At 40.8% G+C, this 13,489-nt stretch overlaps 1 protein-coding gene across 4 annotated transcripts in view; it reads left to right on the forward strand.

Moving 5' to 3' along the window:
- Positions 1-13,489, forward strand: part of STON2 (stonin 2) — a 187,042-nt gene that overhangs the window by 63,753 nt on the left and 109,800 nt on the right. For all 4 annotated transcript variants that reach the window (XM_053602425.1, XM_053602428.1, XM_053602427.1 and 1 more), the window contains one exon: positions 3,867-4,064. In XM_053602425.1, the coding sequence (XP_053458400.1) occupies positions 3,867-4,064 (198 nt within the window). The remainder of the gene's footprint in view (positions 1-3,866; positions 4,065-13,489) is intronic.

Here is a 13,489-nt window from a genome sequence, read left to right on the forward strand (position 1 = left end):
GTAATAACCTGCATGGAAGTGGAAGACATTATTCTTAGTAAAGCATCACAAGAATGGAGAAGCATAAATCCTACGTACTCAATTTTGATAGGAGGACAAGTAATGACAATTAATGATGCAGTGGAGGTGGGGGAAGGGGAGAGCAGAGAGATAGAGAAGGAGGGATGGGGTTGGGGAAAGGAAGAGCAGAGAGAAGAAAGGAGGGAGGAGGTGGGGTCTCGGTGCATGATACACCTTTTGGGGGCAAGTCACAATTGTAAGAGGGACTTTACCTAACAAATGCAATCAGTGTAACCTGGTTTCTTGTACCTTCAATGAATCTCCAACAATAAAAAGAAAGAAAAGAAAAGAAAGATCAGTTTGTATCAAATCTTGTCACTAAAATGATCATCATCATTATCATTATCATCATCGTCCTAGTGTCTGAACTCTTTGCAGGTCTGATTCCGTCTGCCCCCTCAACCTCTACTGGCTTTTGTTCGTGCTGACTTGGTTTCTTAATGTGGTTTGTGATTTATTAATTCAATAATTTTTTTTAACCATGTGCTCATCAACTTAGGAACATTCTGAGAAGGCTGGTTTGAAGATATCTTTCTCTAGAAAGGATTAGTATTTGGTTTTTACTGGTGTCCAAGGCCATTGATGAACCTAGCAATACTTCAGCCAAAGTCTCAGGCTGGACGTTTTTTAGACCACACAAGTAGTTTTAGCTGCCAACCCCTATTTGAGACAATTTGTGGTTATTAATTCTCTGGAGATGCATTTTTTTTCCCTCTGCCTTGCACCTAAGCCTAAGGTAGACCATTTTCTTTGCAGCTTGAAGATGAGGGGTATTCCTAGTTTCACTCTTTTTTTTTTTTCTAGAGACAGAGTCTCACTTTATGGCCCTCGGTAGAGTGCTGTGGCCTCATACAGCTCACAGCAACCTCCAACTCCTGGGCTTAGGTGATTCTCTTGCCTCAGCCTCCCGAGTAGCTGGGACTACAGGCGCCCGCCACAACGCCCGGCTATTTTTTGGTTGCAGTTTGGCCGGGGCCGGGTTTGAACCCGTCACCCTCGGTATATGGGGCCGGCGCCTTACCGACTGAGCCACAGGCGCCACCCCCTAGTTTCACTCTTTAAGCCTTTGGGGAATTCTTGCTTTATGCATCAGAACTTCTGTTCAGTTTCCCGTTTTGAATTGGCCCCAGGTTCTTTCTCTTTGCCTTCTTCACAGAGGTTTAAAAAATTTATGCTTGAGAGTCTCTGGTTTCTTTAAAATCCTTATTGTGAAAATCAGGTTTTGTGTTCTGCTTACTGTTTGGGGGTTCCAGCTTTCGCTTGGCCCCTAGTAATTCTTTACTTTCTTGCTTGTCCTATGATACATTTTAAGTAATGTTATTACATTTTACCTAATATCTTAATTTTATTTCCACAGTAGTTTAAAAATTCAGTCCACTTTACTGTAGGAAATAGCAGTCTATGGATAATAAGCTTTTACAAGTTCTGCTTTGATTTTTATTTTTTGATTGTTTTTTAAATTTTATTTTTTCTTCATTTTTAGTGCTTTAAGGTTTTTTTTGTGTGTTCATGAGGAGGTTTTATAGGTACCCATTCAGTTTTAGCAGTCTGTATTTCATATTTATTTTATTTAATATAGAGAGGGAATGATTTGTGGTACATTTATTGACTTAACCAACAAATATTTAATGAGTGTCTACCTTGTGCCAGACACTATTCAAGGAATGAAGATGCAGAATTGAGCAAAATAGAGGAAAATTCCTGCCTCCCAAAGAGCTCAGATTCTTGTAGGGAAGATCTGGATGTGCAATACATTAGACAGTAAAAGTGCCAAAGAAATTAAGGCAGAGAAAGGGGCCCTGCATCTTTGGAGAGACTAGCTCAGCTCAGGAACGTCTTGCAGAGATGACATTTTTTGGTTTTTCTGTTATTTGTTTGTTTCTGAGGCAGAGTCTCACTCTGTTCCCCTGAGTCGTGCCATGACATTGTCGTAGTTCACAGCAACCTCCAAACTCTTGGGCTCAAGTGATCTTCTTGCCTCACCCTCTTGAGTACCTGTACCTGGGACTACAGGCACCCAGCATCGTGCCTGCCCAGTTTTTACATTTTTAGTAGTGATCAGGTCTTGCTCTTACTCAAGCTGGTCTTGAACTCTTGACCTCAAGGGATCTTCCCACCTCAGCATCCCAGAAAGCTAGGGTTACAGGCATGAGCTGCCACGCATGGCTGAAAATGACATTTTTAAAAGTAAAGAGGGTATGAATTATGAGCGCTCCTGAAAAAAGAACTAGATGTTTTATAAATGGCTAAGAGAATAAGGAATGATAATTCTCCTTATTTTGTATTTATACTGCGTCCTACATTAATTTAATCTTTATTCTGTCTTAAATCTCAGTTTTCTCTTTCTTATTCTTTTTTTTTTTTTTTTTTTTGGTTTTTTTAATTTTATTTTGGCTTTTTAAAATTTTATTTCATTGCTTATTTTTTATTTCTTTACTTTTTTTTTTGTTGTTGTTGAGACAGGGACCTACCCTATGCTCCTGAGCAGAGTGCAGTGGGCATGGTAACTCACCACAACCTCAGACTCGGGCTGTGGGCTTCAACCTCAGACTCGGGCTGTGAGGCTTCTGCCTCAGCCTCCAGAAGCCGCTGGGATTACAGGCGCTTGCCACGGCCCCCCCCCAGCTGGGTTTTTCCATTTTTTTCATGAGTTGGGGGTCTCACTGTCACTCAGGTGAGTCTCGAACTCCTGAGCTCAAGCGATTCTCCCTCCTCAGCCTCCCACAGTGCTGGGATTACAGGCGTGAGCCACCACGCCCGGCTCTCTTTCTTATTCTTAACCCAACTCTAGAGATTGGGTTCTCCAGCCAGGAGAACTGACTCTATCATGTTGGGCAAGTTTCTTAACCTCTCTGTGTCTGCCTCCCCTTGCATAAAATTAGAATACCACCTACCTCCCAGGATCGATAGTTGAAACAACCTAACATTTGTACAAGTGCCTGAATTTCGCGTGTGCTCAATAAATGGTGATTTCTTTTTTTTTTTTTTTTTTTTTGGTTTTTGGCCGGGGCTGGGTTTGAACCCGCCACCTCTGGCATATGGGACCGGCGCCCTACTCCTTGAGCCACAGGCGCCACCCATTTTTCTTTCTTCTTTGTATTCTTCCTTCCCTTCCATACTCTTTTTATCCCTTTTTCCGGTGCTTGTTGATAAATATGATTCTCATGCATGTTGTAGACAATTAACTAAAGGCAAATTAGGAGAATTTGAAAGTTTGATTTTTAAAAAAAAAAAAAAACTACTTTTGAAAGTGGTTTTTAAAGGATAACTTGGTGCTCAAGGCTAAGAAGATAAAGTCAAACTGCATTTATTTCCCCAGTATTTTTCATTGTATGGTGTGCAGGTTAGCAACCCCAGTAAGTCTCCGTTTGTATATGTGATGGTCTCCAGAATCTCCAGTTACAGGCAAACTCAGAGCAAGGAGGGGCCGAGAGCAGGTACATACATAAACAGTTGAGTTTCTACTGTTATTTCTTAACTCAAACTGGCTAATTTTGCAGTGTTCATTGGTCAGTTTTCGTGAGAATATTGGTGTGCCACTACTGGGGAGAAAGTGAAAGGGTAAGGGTTTCTTTGACTCAAGGGCCCTTAGACCTTAATTTTCCTACTTTTGATACTGACTCACCACAGTCCATCAGTTTTCCCTGTCTGTATCATGAGTGCTACTTCCTATACTGAATTTCCTTGCCTTGTATGGCTGTTGAGATTTCATAGGATCTGAGCGACATTAAAGTTTGAAAAGCACTAAAGATAAACCCAAGTACAACTATTTATATTGTATGCTTTGGGTTTTGGACTGTCCTCAGCCCTACCACTGACCATGCCCTGCTGGATGTGCCCTTCCTTCGACTCCCTACGAAGATGCCCTCTGACTTCTGAGAGCAGCTGGACTACCCATTCTGAAGACACCAGCAGTCCTAGTTTTGGCCGTTCATACACAGACCTGCAGGGCATCAATGCTGAGGAGCAGACGAGTGGCCAGGCTTCTGGGGCTGACTCAACTGGTAAGATGGAGACCAAGCCAGAGGGCTTTGCAAATCACTTCTGGTGTTCCCAGGTCCTCCTTAATGTTCTCTTAAAATCCTTTCAGCCATGTAAGATGCGCCGTAGGTGTGGTCTTACAAGGGTACATCTTACAAGGGTACATGTGAAACTTACTAAATGTAGAATATAAATGTCTTTACACAATAAGTAAGAAAATGCCATGAAGGCTATGTTAACCAGTTTGATGAAAATATTTCAAATTGTAGATATTTATCTATGAAATTCAGTGAGTGGCAATTAAACATCTTAGCATTAAAAAAAAAAATCCTTTCAACCAGCTTTGTTTGCAGAATGAGTACAGAGTGTAGACAGCCAGTCAGAAAGCTACAATCTAGAGTGGTTTGAAATTGCATATGAAACCAGCACAGTGTACCCCTTGATTGCACTAATGTACACAGCTATGATATAACAATAAAAATAAATAATAAAAAAAAGAAATTGCATTGGGATAAATGTGTAAACAGATTGGTTGATGGATTAGCAGATTATTCATACCAGGAAACCATTTGACAGTGTATCTTAATGTGTTATTTTCTGACTTTTTGCTACAAATACCTTTCCTTGTCAATTTATTTTTTTCTCCTAGCATTATTGAACTATGTGTACTGTGCACAAGGCTGACTTTCATCCTACCATCCACGCACATCTTCCCTCTTCAGCAAGAAGGCGGTAGCTTTAAGCAGAGAAAAAGTGAATGTTACGTGAAGCAGAATTCTGCAGTTCAGTGTTTATTCTATTGAGCAATGCCTCTGTCTGTAATGACCCAGGGCTGGTTTATTAAGCTTTCCAGGCATAGGATGGTGGAATGCTGTCTTTCTTTGCAGGTGGAATATGGCAATCTCTGTCATCAAGTACTATATGACAGGCGAGGTTTGGGATGATACTGGAAAGATGCTGTATGTTCTTGGTGTTGTGGTTATCTGGCCCAAGAGATGGGTTTCCTTTGAAAGTGATAGTTACTGTTAGTTTTTCTGCAGATGAAATTATCCAGTATGTCAATTATCCAGTCTGTCTCAAAAACATGGTCTAGAATTTTCTAGGTCATTTTTCAAATTTGAGTAATGTTTGCCCACATACTGTGCGCTGTTGGGTTCTACAAGTAAAAAGAGGGATCACTCTTGCAGACAAAAGGGTTCAGCCAGGATTTGGCTTGGTATTTGATCATATTGCAGAGGAATCCATTACAGACTCTCTCTTCACAAGCCACAGTTCGATGTGGCATTGTGTTTGCACAGACAGTCGTTCAATTCTGGTTAGTCCCTGAATGATCTGGTCAGTGGCTGAAATATGCCCACACAACCCCATTTCCACTGTGAGGGCATCTCATGGATGGGGAGGTACCTTCAGCTGCTGAGCTTACCTCCCCACGTCACCTCCTCTCACTCTCATCCTCCTTTCCAGGTCTTCCTGTGGGGGAGGCCCACATGGATTAGGAGTCAGACTGGTCAGGTTCCAATCCTGGTCCTGCCGTTTACCAGCTGTGTGACCTTGAGCAGGATCCTTAGTATCTTTATGGCTCTGTTTTCTCCTCAACCATATGAGGATAATAACTTACCTCACCAAGTTGTTGTCAGCTCCAAGTAAGGCAATTTATGTAGAACAATTTACGTGACACCTGACACAGAGTAAGTGATCGTCACAGATGGAACCTCTTCTCTTTTCTGCTTCAGGGTTCATGCTGCTTTGGAGCGGTGCACAATGGGGCCCTCACTGAAGGAAAAGTCAGGATCTCTGTCATAGACTTTTTTCAGTGCCTCTCTCCATCAAATGATGAAAATCAGAGTCCCAGCTTGAACATTATTAATCTATTTCCAAAGCTTATGATTATTTTTAGCATCTCCCTTTTTTAAAGTAATTCTAACAGTGTTACAGTTCACACCAAGGAAACCTCCTCTTTTGTTTTGGTTGGGGTACTGATAGGAAGCTGATGGTGCCCTAAAACAAGTTTATCTGGAGAGGTTAATGAAGGGACTGCTTACAGAGGGAGCAAGACCTGGAGTCATAGAAGAGGGGCTGCCTGACAGATGCTACAGGTGCAGGAAGGACAGAGACACTGCAGAGGTTTGACCCCATAGGGAGATAGGAATGAATGAATGTCCAGATCTTATGCTGGGGTTTCCCTTGGCAGATCATGACAAGAAACCCTGGTGAGGCAGCCTACAGAGTTTAACCACTGGTGCAGCTAGAGAGTGGATTTGGGGGCGAAGAGGGGGTGGAACAGATGGAGAGTAGCCAACACACTATGGTCCCCCCAGGAACTAAATGGTCTACTCATACGTAGAACCAGGCCTGGAGTGTGAGGCAGGATGCTCTTCTCTCCTTCAACAGGAGGCAGTTTTCTCAGCTACAGGGAGGACAGGACAATTGCTGCCTACTCCTTTATTAACCCAAAAAGGACAAAAAACTGTACTCAAGTGGGATGAAATTTGAGAGGGGCTTTGCATTCCTCAGCAGCAAGTGGTAGGTGATCACAGAGAGGTCCTATGGGGACCTTTGGGAGGAGCTGCTTTGGGGAGACTTTTGTATGGATTCCCTGTGCACCTGCATGCCCTTTCCTATTGTGGAGGGAGGTAGAGGATGAAGAGCTCCTTGTTGCAGCCCCCTCAGCCAGAGCCAGGCTCCCCCTCCCAGCCCAGCATGTGAGGGTAGGGTCAGGCAGATGTTCTGTGATTCTCCTCTTTTATGGAGAGGACTATGGTGCCCCAGACCCAGCCTGTTTACCTTGGCCCCATTGCTTGGTAGTGGGCTGCTATAAGGGGCCAAACCACACACAGCCTCTTCCCTGTCATCTGTGGTTTCTACAGGGATTTGGCAGCCTCACAGGGCTGTCTGATTCCCGGCATAATCATGGAGGGAAAGACTCTGTGATCAGCCTGCACTTTCTTCTCATTTTCTTACCAAGGGGATAATTAGAAGGAAGGAAAACAAATCTCCTCACCTTGGTTAGAACACAGGGTATGGGGCAGAGCTGGAAAGTATTGGTGATGTTTGCTCTGGGATTCAGCTCTCCAGAGCAAATGACAAGAGAATTGGGAATAAAGATCTCAAATAATACTTACCCTCCATTTCTATAGGGGTCCCCTTTGCCTAGACAAGATGGGCACACCCTGTTGCCTTTACCAGTCAGAGTAGCTGGTAAATGCTAGTATGTTTTCATGGGTTGATGAACAATAAGAGTGGAGGGAATAGAAGCAAGCCTTCTGCCTTTTTTTTTTGGTTTTTGGCGGGGCTAGGTTTGAACCTGCCACCTCTGGCATATGGGACCGGCGCCCTACTCCTTGAGCCACAGGCACCGCCCTGCCTTTTTTTTTTTTTGAGACAGAGCCTCAAGCTGTCACCCTGGGTAGAGTGCTGTGGCATCACAGCTCACAGAAACCTCCAATTTCCTGGGTTCAAGCAATTCTTCTGACCCCGCCTCCCAGGTAGCTGGGATTACAGGTGCCTGCCACAACACTCGGCTATTTTTTGGTTACAGCTGTCATTGTTGTTTGGCGGGCCTGGGCTGGATTTGAACCCGCCAGCTCAGGTGTATGTGGCTGGCGCCTTAGCCACTTGAGCCACAGGCGCCGAGCTAGCCTTCTGCCTTTGAAGTTCATTTCAACCAGGGAAGAAAAAACATAAATGTTTGCAGTAGGACAAGTTGCTATTAAGTGGTGGGCTTTGGGTTTGGTTTTCTTTCACATGCAAGAAAAGTGCAGATTAAAATGTGGCATTGGAGCCATTCAAATACTTGTCTACGGTGTTAGAAACCAGAAAGAGGTATTTTGATGAACTTGCTGGATTAGTTTTCTAAAGTTAGCCCTACTCTGTCTTATGCTCTGCTAAATCTCTTTGCCCTTTTTCAAAAAAAAAATAAAATCTTAGATTGGTGGACCCAAGAATACATTTTGCTCAACTTGTATTTAAATACAAAGACATATTTAAGCTCTCATGGGTTTTAAAACAAATTTAGAGCAGATGTTCTTGATTCATTTGCTTTTAACTGACCATAGTGGAATTCTGCCAGAGTAGTAGGATACCCCCAGAGATTTTACATTCAGTTTTTTCCCTCAGAAACAAGTGTTTGTGCTGAATTATGGACCAGGGACAACAGTTTTTGTGACAGAAACTTTTTCTAGGCCCAGAAAGGTTCTCTTGTCATTATTTGTTAGGACATCACCTGAACTGCTTTTCTCTTTACAAGACAGAACACGTCTTCCTATCGCCTGTTTTGTTGTAAACCTGTGATGGCTCCTAGAGCTCTTCACCAGAATCAGAGGCCCAGACCCAGCAGTTTACTGTGAGCATCATTGTGCTGGAGGTAATAGGGGATTTTTGTTGTTCTTAAGGTACACCTGTTTCTTATGATTTTTTTTTAAACTGTGAGTATATATTGCTTGGAAAACAAAAACAAATTAACTTATTTTTAAAATTCTTCCCCATGGGCGGCGCCTGTGGCTCAAGGAGTAGGGCGCCGGTCCCATGTGCTGGAGGTGGTGGGTTCAAACCCAGCCCCGGCAAAAAAAAAAAATAAAAAAAATAAAAAAATAAAATTCTTCCCCAGCTACAAATTTCAGAGATATTCATATTCTTCCTACATCATAGTTTCCTTCCTCAAAATGGAAGAACAATTAGAACATTTTTTAAGCAAATCATATAATTGTTTTTCTTTCATTGACAAAAACAAATTTGGCCTCCTTTCTATTCATATGTATTCTTGGCTCCATTTGTTTTGTATTTCGGACTTTAATCAGTATTAAAAAACATAAAATTCCAGTGATTGCTTTCTTTGAAACTTTCTCCAGTGGGATTCCATAGTTTGTCAGAAACACAAATGTTTGAGTGCCTACCTTTCCCAGTCTCTGAGAACACAAAGAAGAGCAAGTTATGTGATATTTTTCCCAGAAGAATTGATAATATGCAAACTCCTTTTTTTGCTATTAAAAGGAGTTTTGGACTGGGTATGGTGGCCTCTAATCCCAGTGCTTTGGGAGGCTGAGATAGGATGATTGCCTGAGGCGTTTGAGACCAGCCTCGACTACATATCCAAACTCTGTCTATCAAAATGATAATAGTAATTATTATTATGAATATGTGATGTTAATAATATTAATTAGTATATAATAATTATCATTACATATATTTTAAAATTATATATATAATTTAAAATTTACTTCTATTTATAGAACAACAACTGTGTGCCAGGAATGTGTCATGCTTTATACTTTTATTATCTCATTTACTCTCTACTATCTTAAAAGTACGTATTACTATCCCACTTTATGGATGCAGAAACAATGGCTAAAGAGGTTAAACTCAGACAAATAAAACAGGCAGAGTTGGAGGGCTGTGCGTGGTAGCTCACCCCTGTAATCCTAGCACTTGGGAAGCTGAGGTGCTTGGATTGCCTGAGCTCACTAATTTGAGACCAGCCTGAGCCAGGGTGAGGCCTTGTCTCTAAAAATAGCCGGGTGTTGTGGCAGGCGCCTGTAGTCCCAGCTACTTGGGAGGCTGAGGCAAGAGAATCGCTTAAGCCCAAAAGTTTGAGATTGCTGTGAGCTGTGACACTACAGTACTCTACAGAGGATAACAAAGTGAGACTCTTGTTTCAAAAAAAAAAAAAAAGAGAGAGGCAGAGTTGGGATTCAACCCAAATCTCTCCTTGACTAGCCCTGCTGTGTGCCTGGTGTACTTTGAGAGGCTGGTGTTTGTGAACTTAGTGGGAGTGGAAAGGAGCAATTAGAGAGAGCCCTCCTGAGAGGAAAACTGCTTCCTCTGAATTAGCATGTCCCAGGAGCCATGAGCAAACCTCTCTTAGGCTCTGATTTCACTGGAAGGCAATTATTTGTTTAGGAATCTCCCACTAGACTGAGGCCACCTTGGAAGCAGGAATCATATCCATTATCTATTCCCCCGTGCATAGCCTTGCACACTGAAACTACACAGTGGATCTTTATGGAATAAATTATGCTTTTTGTTTAATTTTAATTTTTAAATTATAAATTGACAAATTATAGTTGAGTGTATTTATGGGATACAAAGTGATGTTTATGATTTTTTAATATAAGGTGGAATAATTAAATTAAACTTATTAACATATCTGTCACCTCAAATACTTGTTTTTTGTGGTGAGAAGATTTGAAATTTTCTAGTAGTGATTGTGAAATCTGTAATGTATCATTGCTTACTATGTTCACTGTCTGTGCAATATGTCTCTAAGAAAAAAATTTATTACTCCTAATTAAGGTTTTGTACACTTTGGCTGTTATCTATTTCTCCCATGCCCCCAGGCTCTGGAAACCACCATTCTACTCTCTGATTTTTTTAAGTTCCATTGTTTTTGTTTCCACATACAAGCCAGAGCATGTGGTATTTGTCTTTCTGTGCCTGGCTTATTTCACTCAGCATAATGTTCTGCAATTCCATCCATGTCTTTGCAAATGACAAAGTTTCTTCTTAAAAGCATTTAGCTTTTAGTATTCCATTGTATATATGCCACATTTTCTTTATCCACTCATCTGTTGATGGATGCTTAGGTTAATTTGTAACTTGTCTATTGTAAATAGTCCTGCAGAGTGGGCGGCACCTCTGGCTCAGTGAGTGGGGCGCCGGTCCCATGTCCCAAGGGTGGTGGGTTCAAACCCAGCCCCGGCCAAACTGCAACAAAAAATAGCTGGGCATTGTGGCGGGCGCCTGTAGTCCCAGCTACTCGGGAGGATGAGGCAAGAGAATCGCCTAGGCTCAGGAGCTGGAGGTTGCTGTGAGTTGTGTGACGCCTCAGCACTCTACTGAGGGCAATAAAGTGAGACTTTGTCTCTAAAGAAAAAAAAGATAGTCCTTCAGTGAATATGGGAGTGCAGATGTTTCTTTTATATACTGATTTCAAAGCTTTTGGGTAAATACCCAGAAGTGTGATTGCTGGATCCTATTGTAATTATATTTTTAGTTTTTTGAGTAACCGCCATATAGTTTTCCATAAAAACTATACTAATTTATGTTCTCACCATGTCCACTCCAGTGCTTGTTATATGATCTCCCTGGGGGCATGAGAAAAATAGGTCTCTGTTGCTGGGGCTAGGGTGCAGAGAAGTGATCATAGCTCACTGCAGCTTCAAACACCTGGGCTCAAGTGATCCTCCTGCCTCAGCCTCCCAAGTAGCTCTGGGACTATGGGCGTGTGCTACCACACCTAGCTAAGTTTTCTATTTTTATAGAGACAGCATCTCCCTGCATTGCTTATGCTGATCTCAAACTTCTGGTTTCAAACAGTACTCCCAAAGTGCTATGTTTACAGTCATGAGCTACTGTGCCTGGCCATATTTTGCCATTTTGATGGTTGTACAGTGATGTCTTCTTGTGGCTTTTATTTTAATTTCCCTAATGATTAGTGATGTTGAGCTTTTTTTAAAAAAAAATTCTGTCAGTCTTTCGAATGTTTTGTTTTGACAAATATCTATTCTGGTGCTTTGCCCATTTTTAAATCACATTATTTATTTTCTTTCTGTAGAGCTGTCTGTGTTCCTTGTATATTTTGGATATAACTCCTTATCAGGTGTATGGCTTGCAGATATTTTCTCTCAATCCCTAAGTTGTCTTTTCACTCTGTTAATTGTTCCCTTTGTTGTGCAGAAGCTTTTTATTTTGTTGTAATTCTGTTTGTTTATTTTTGTTGCCTATGCTTTTGGAGTTGCCATGCTTATGGGGTCAAATCTAAAAAATTATTGCTGGCTCAGCACCTGTAGCTCAAGCAGCTAAGGCGCCAGCCACATACACCAGAGCTGGCAGGTTTGAATCCAGCCCGGGCCTGCCAAACAACAATGACAACTACAACCAAAAAATAGCCAGGCGTTGTGGCAGGCGCCTGTAGTCCCAGCTACTTGGGAGACTGAGGCAAGCCCAGGAGTTGGAGGTTGCTGTGAGCTGTGATGCCAGGACATTCTACCCAGGGCAACAGCTTGATGCTCTGTCTCAAAAAAAAAAACAAAAAACAAATAAAATAATAAAAAATGATTGCCTACAACAGGGTTGTGTAGTTTTTTCTATGTTTTCTTCTAGTAATTTTACAGTTTCAGATAATATGTTTAAGTCTTTAATCCATTTTGAATTGGCTTTCATATATCATGTGAGATAAGGCTCCAATTTCATTCTTCTGCAAATGGATATTCAGTTTTCCCAACACTATCTGTTGAAGCAATTGTTCTTTCCCAATGTATATACTTGGTACCTTTGTTAAATCAATTGGTTGTAAATGTATGGGTTCATTTCTGGTATCTCTATTCTGTTCCATTTGTTGATGGGTCTGTTTTTATGTCAGTACCATGCTGTTTTATTTACTATAGCTTTGTAGTATAGTTTGAAATCAGGTAGTGTGATGCATCCAACTTTTTTCTTTTTGCTCATGATTGCCTTTAGCTGTTCAGGGTTTTATGTGGTTCATATGAATTTCAGAATTATTTTTTTCTTTTTTTATAAAAAGTGACATTGGAATTTTTATAGGGATTACATTGTATCTGTAGATTGTTTTGAGTAGTATGGACATTTTAACAACACTAATTCTTCTAATCCAAGAACATAGTATATCATTCCATTATTTGCATCATCTTCAATTTCTTTCATCAGTGTATAGGTTGTTCATCTTCTTGGTAAAATTTATTCCTAAGTATTTTATATCAAAGCTATTATAAATAGGATTGTTGTCTTCATTTTTTTTTCAGAATGCTTATTGTTAGCGTATGGACACATTACTGATTTTTGTGTGTTGATTTTGTATCTTGTAACTTTACTATAATTTGTTTATCAGTTCTAATAGTTTTAGGGAGGTATCTTTAAGGTTTTTCTATGTGTAAGATCATACTGTTAAAAAATGATGACAATTTCACTTCTTCCTTTCTTATTTGGATGCTTTTTATTTCTTTCCTAATGTATTTCTTACCTAATTGCTTTTTTTTTTTTGTTTTTTGTTTTTCGTTTTTTTTGGCTGGGGCTGGGTTTGAACCTGCCACCTCCAGCATATGGGGCTAGCACTCTACTCCTCTGAGCCACAGGCACTGCCCCTCTTGCCTAATTTCTTTGACAAGGACTTTCAACACTGTGTTGATATAATGCATTTATTACTATAAACTTTCCTCTTAGAACTGTTTTTGCTGTATCCAATAAGTTTTGGTATGTTTTTGTTTTCATTTGTCTCAAGATATTTTTAAATTTTTCTTTTAATTATTTAATTGGCTCATTATTTATTCAGAAATATATTAAGGGCAGCACCTGTGGCTCAAGGAGTAGGGCACCAGGTCCATATACTGGAGGTGGTGGGTTCAAGCCCAGCCCCAGCCAAAACTGCAAAAAAAAAAAAAAATAGAAATATATTATTTAATTTCCATGTATTTATGAATTTTATGATTTCTAGTTT

Source organism: Nycticebus coucang, chromosome 9 (assembly GCF_027406575.1).
Source record: "Nycticebus coucang isolate mNycCou1 chromosome 9, mNycCou1.pri, whole genome shotgun sequence".
Classification (NCBI taxonomy): Eukaryota; Metazoa; Chordata; class Mammalia; order Primates; family Lorisidae; genus Nycticebus; species Nycticebus coucang.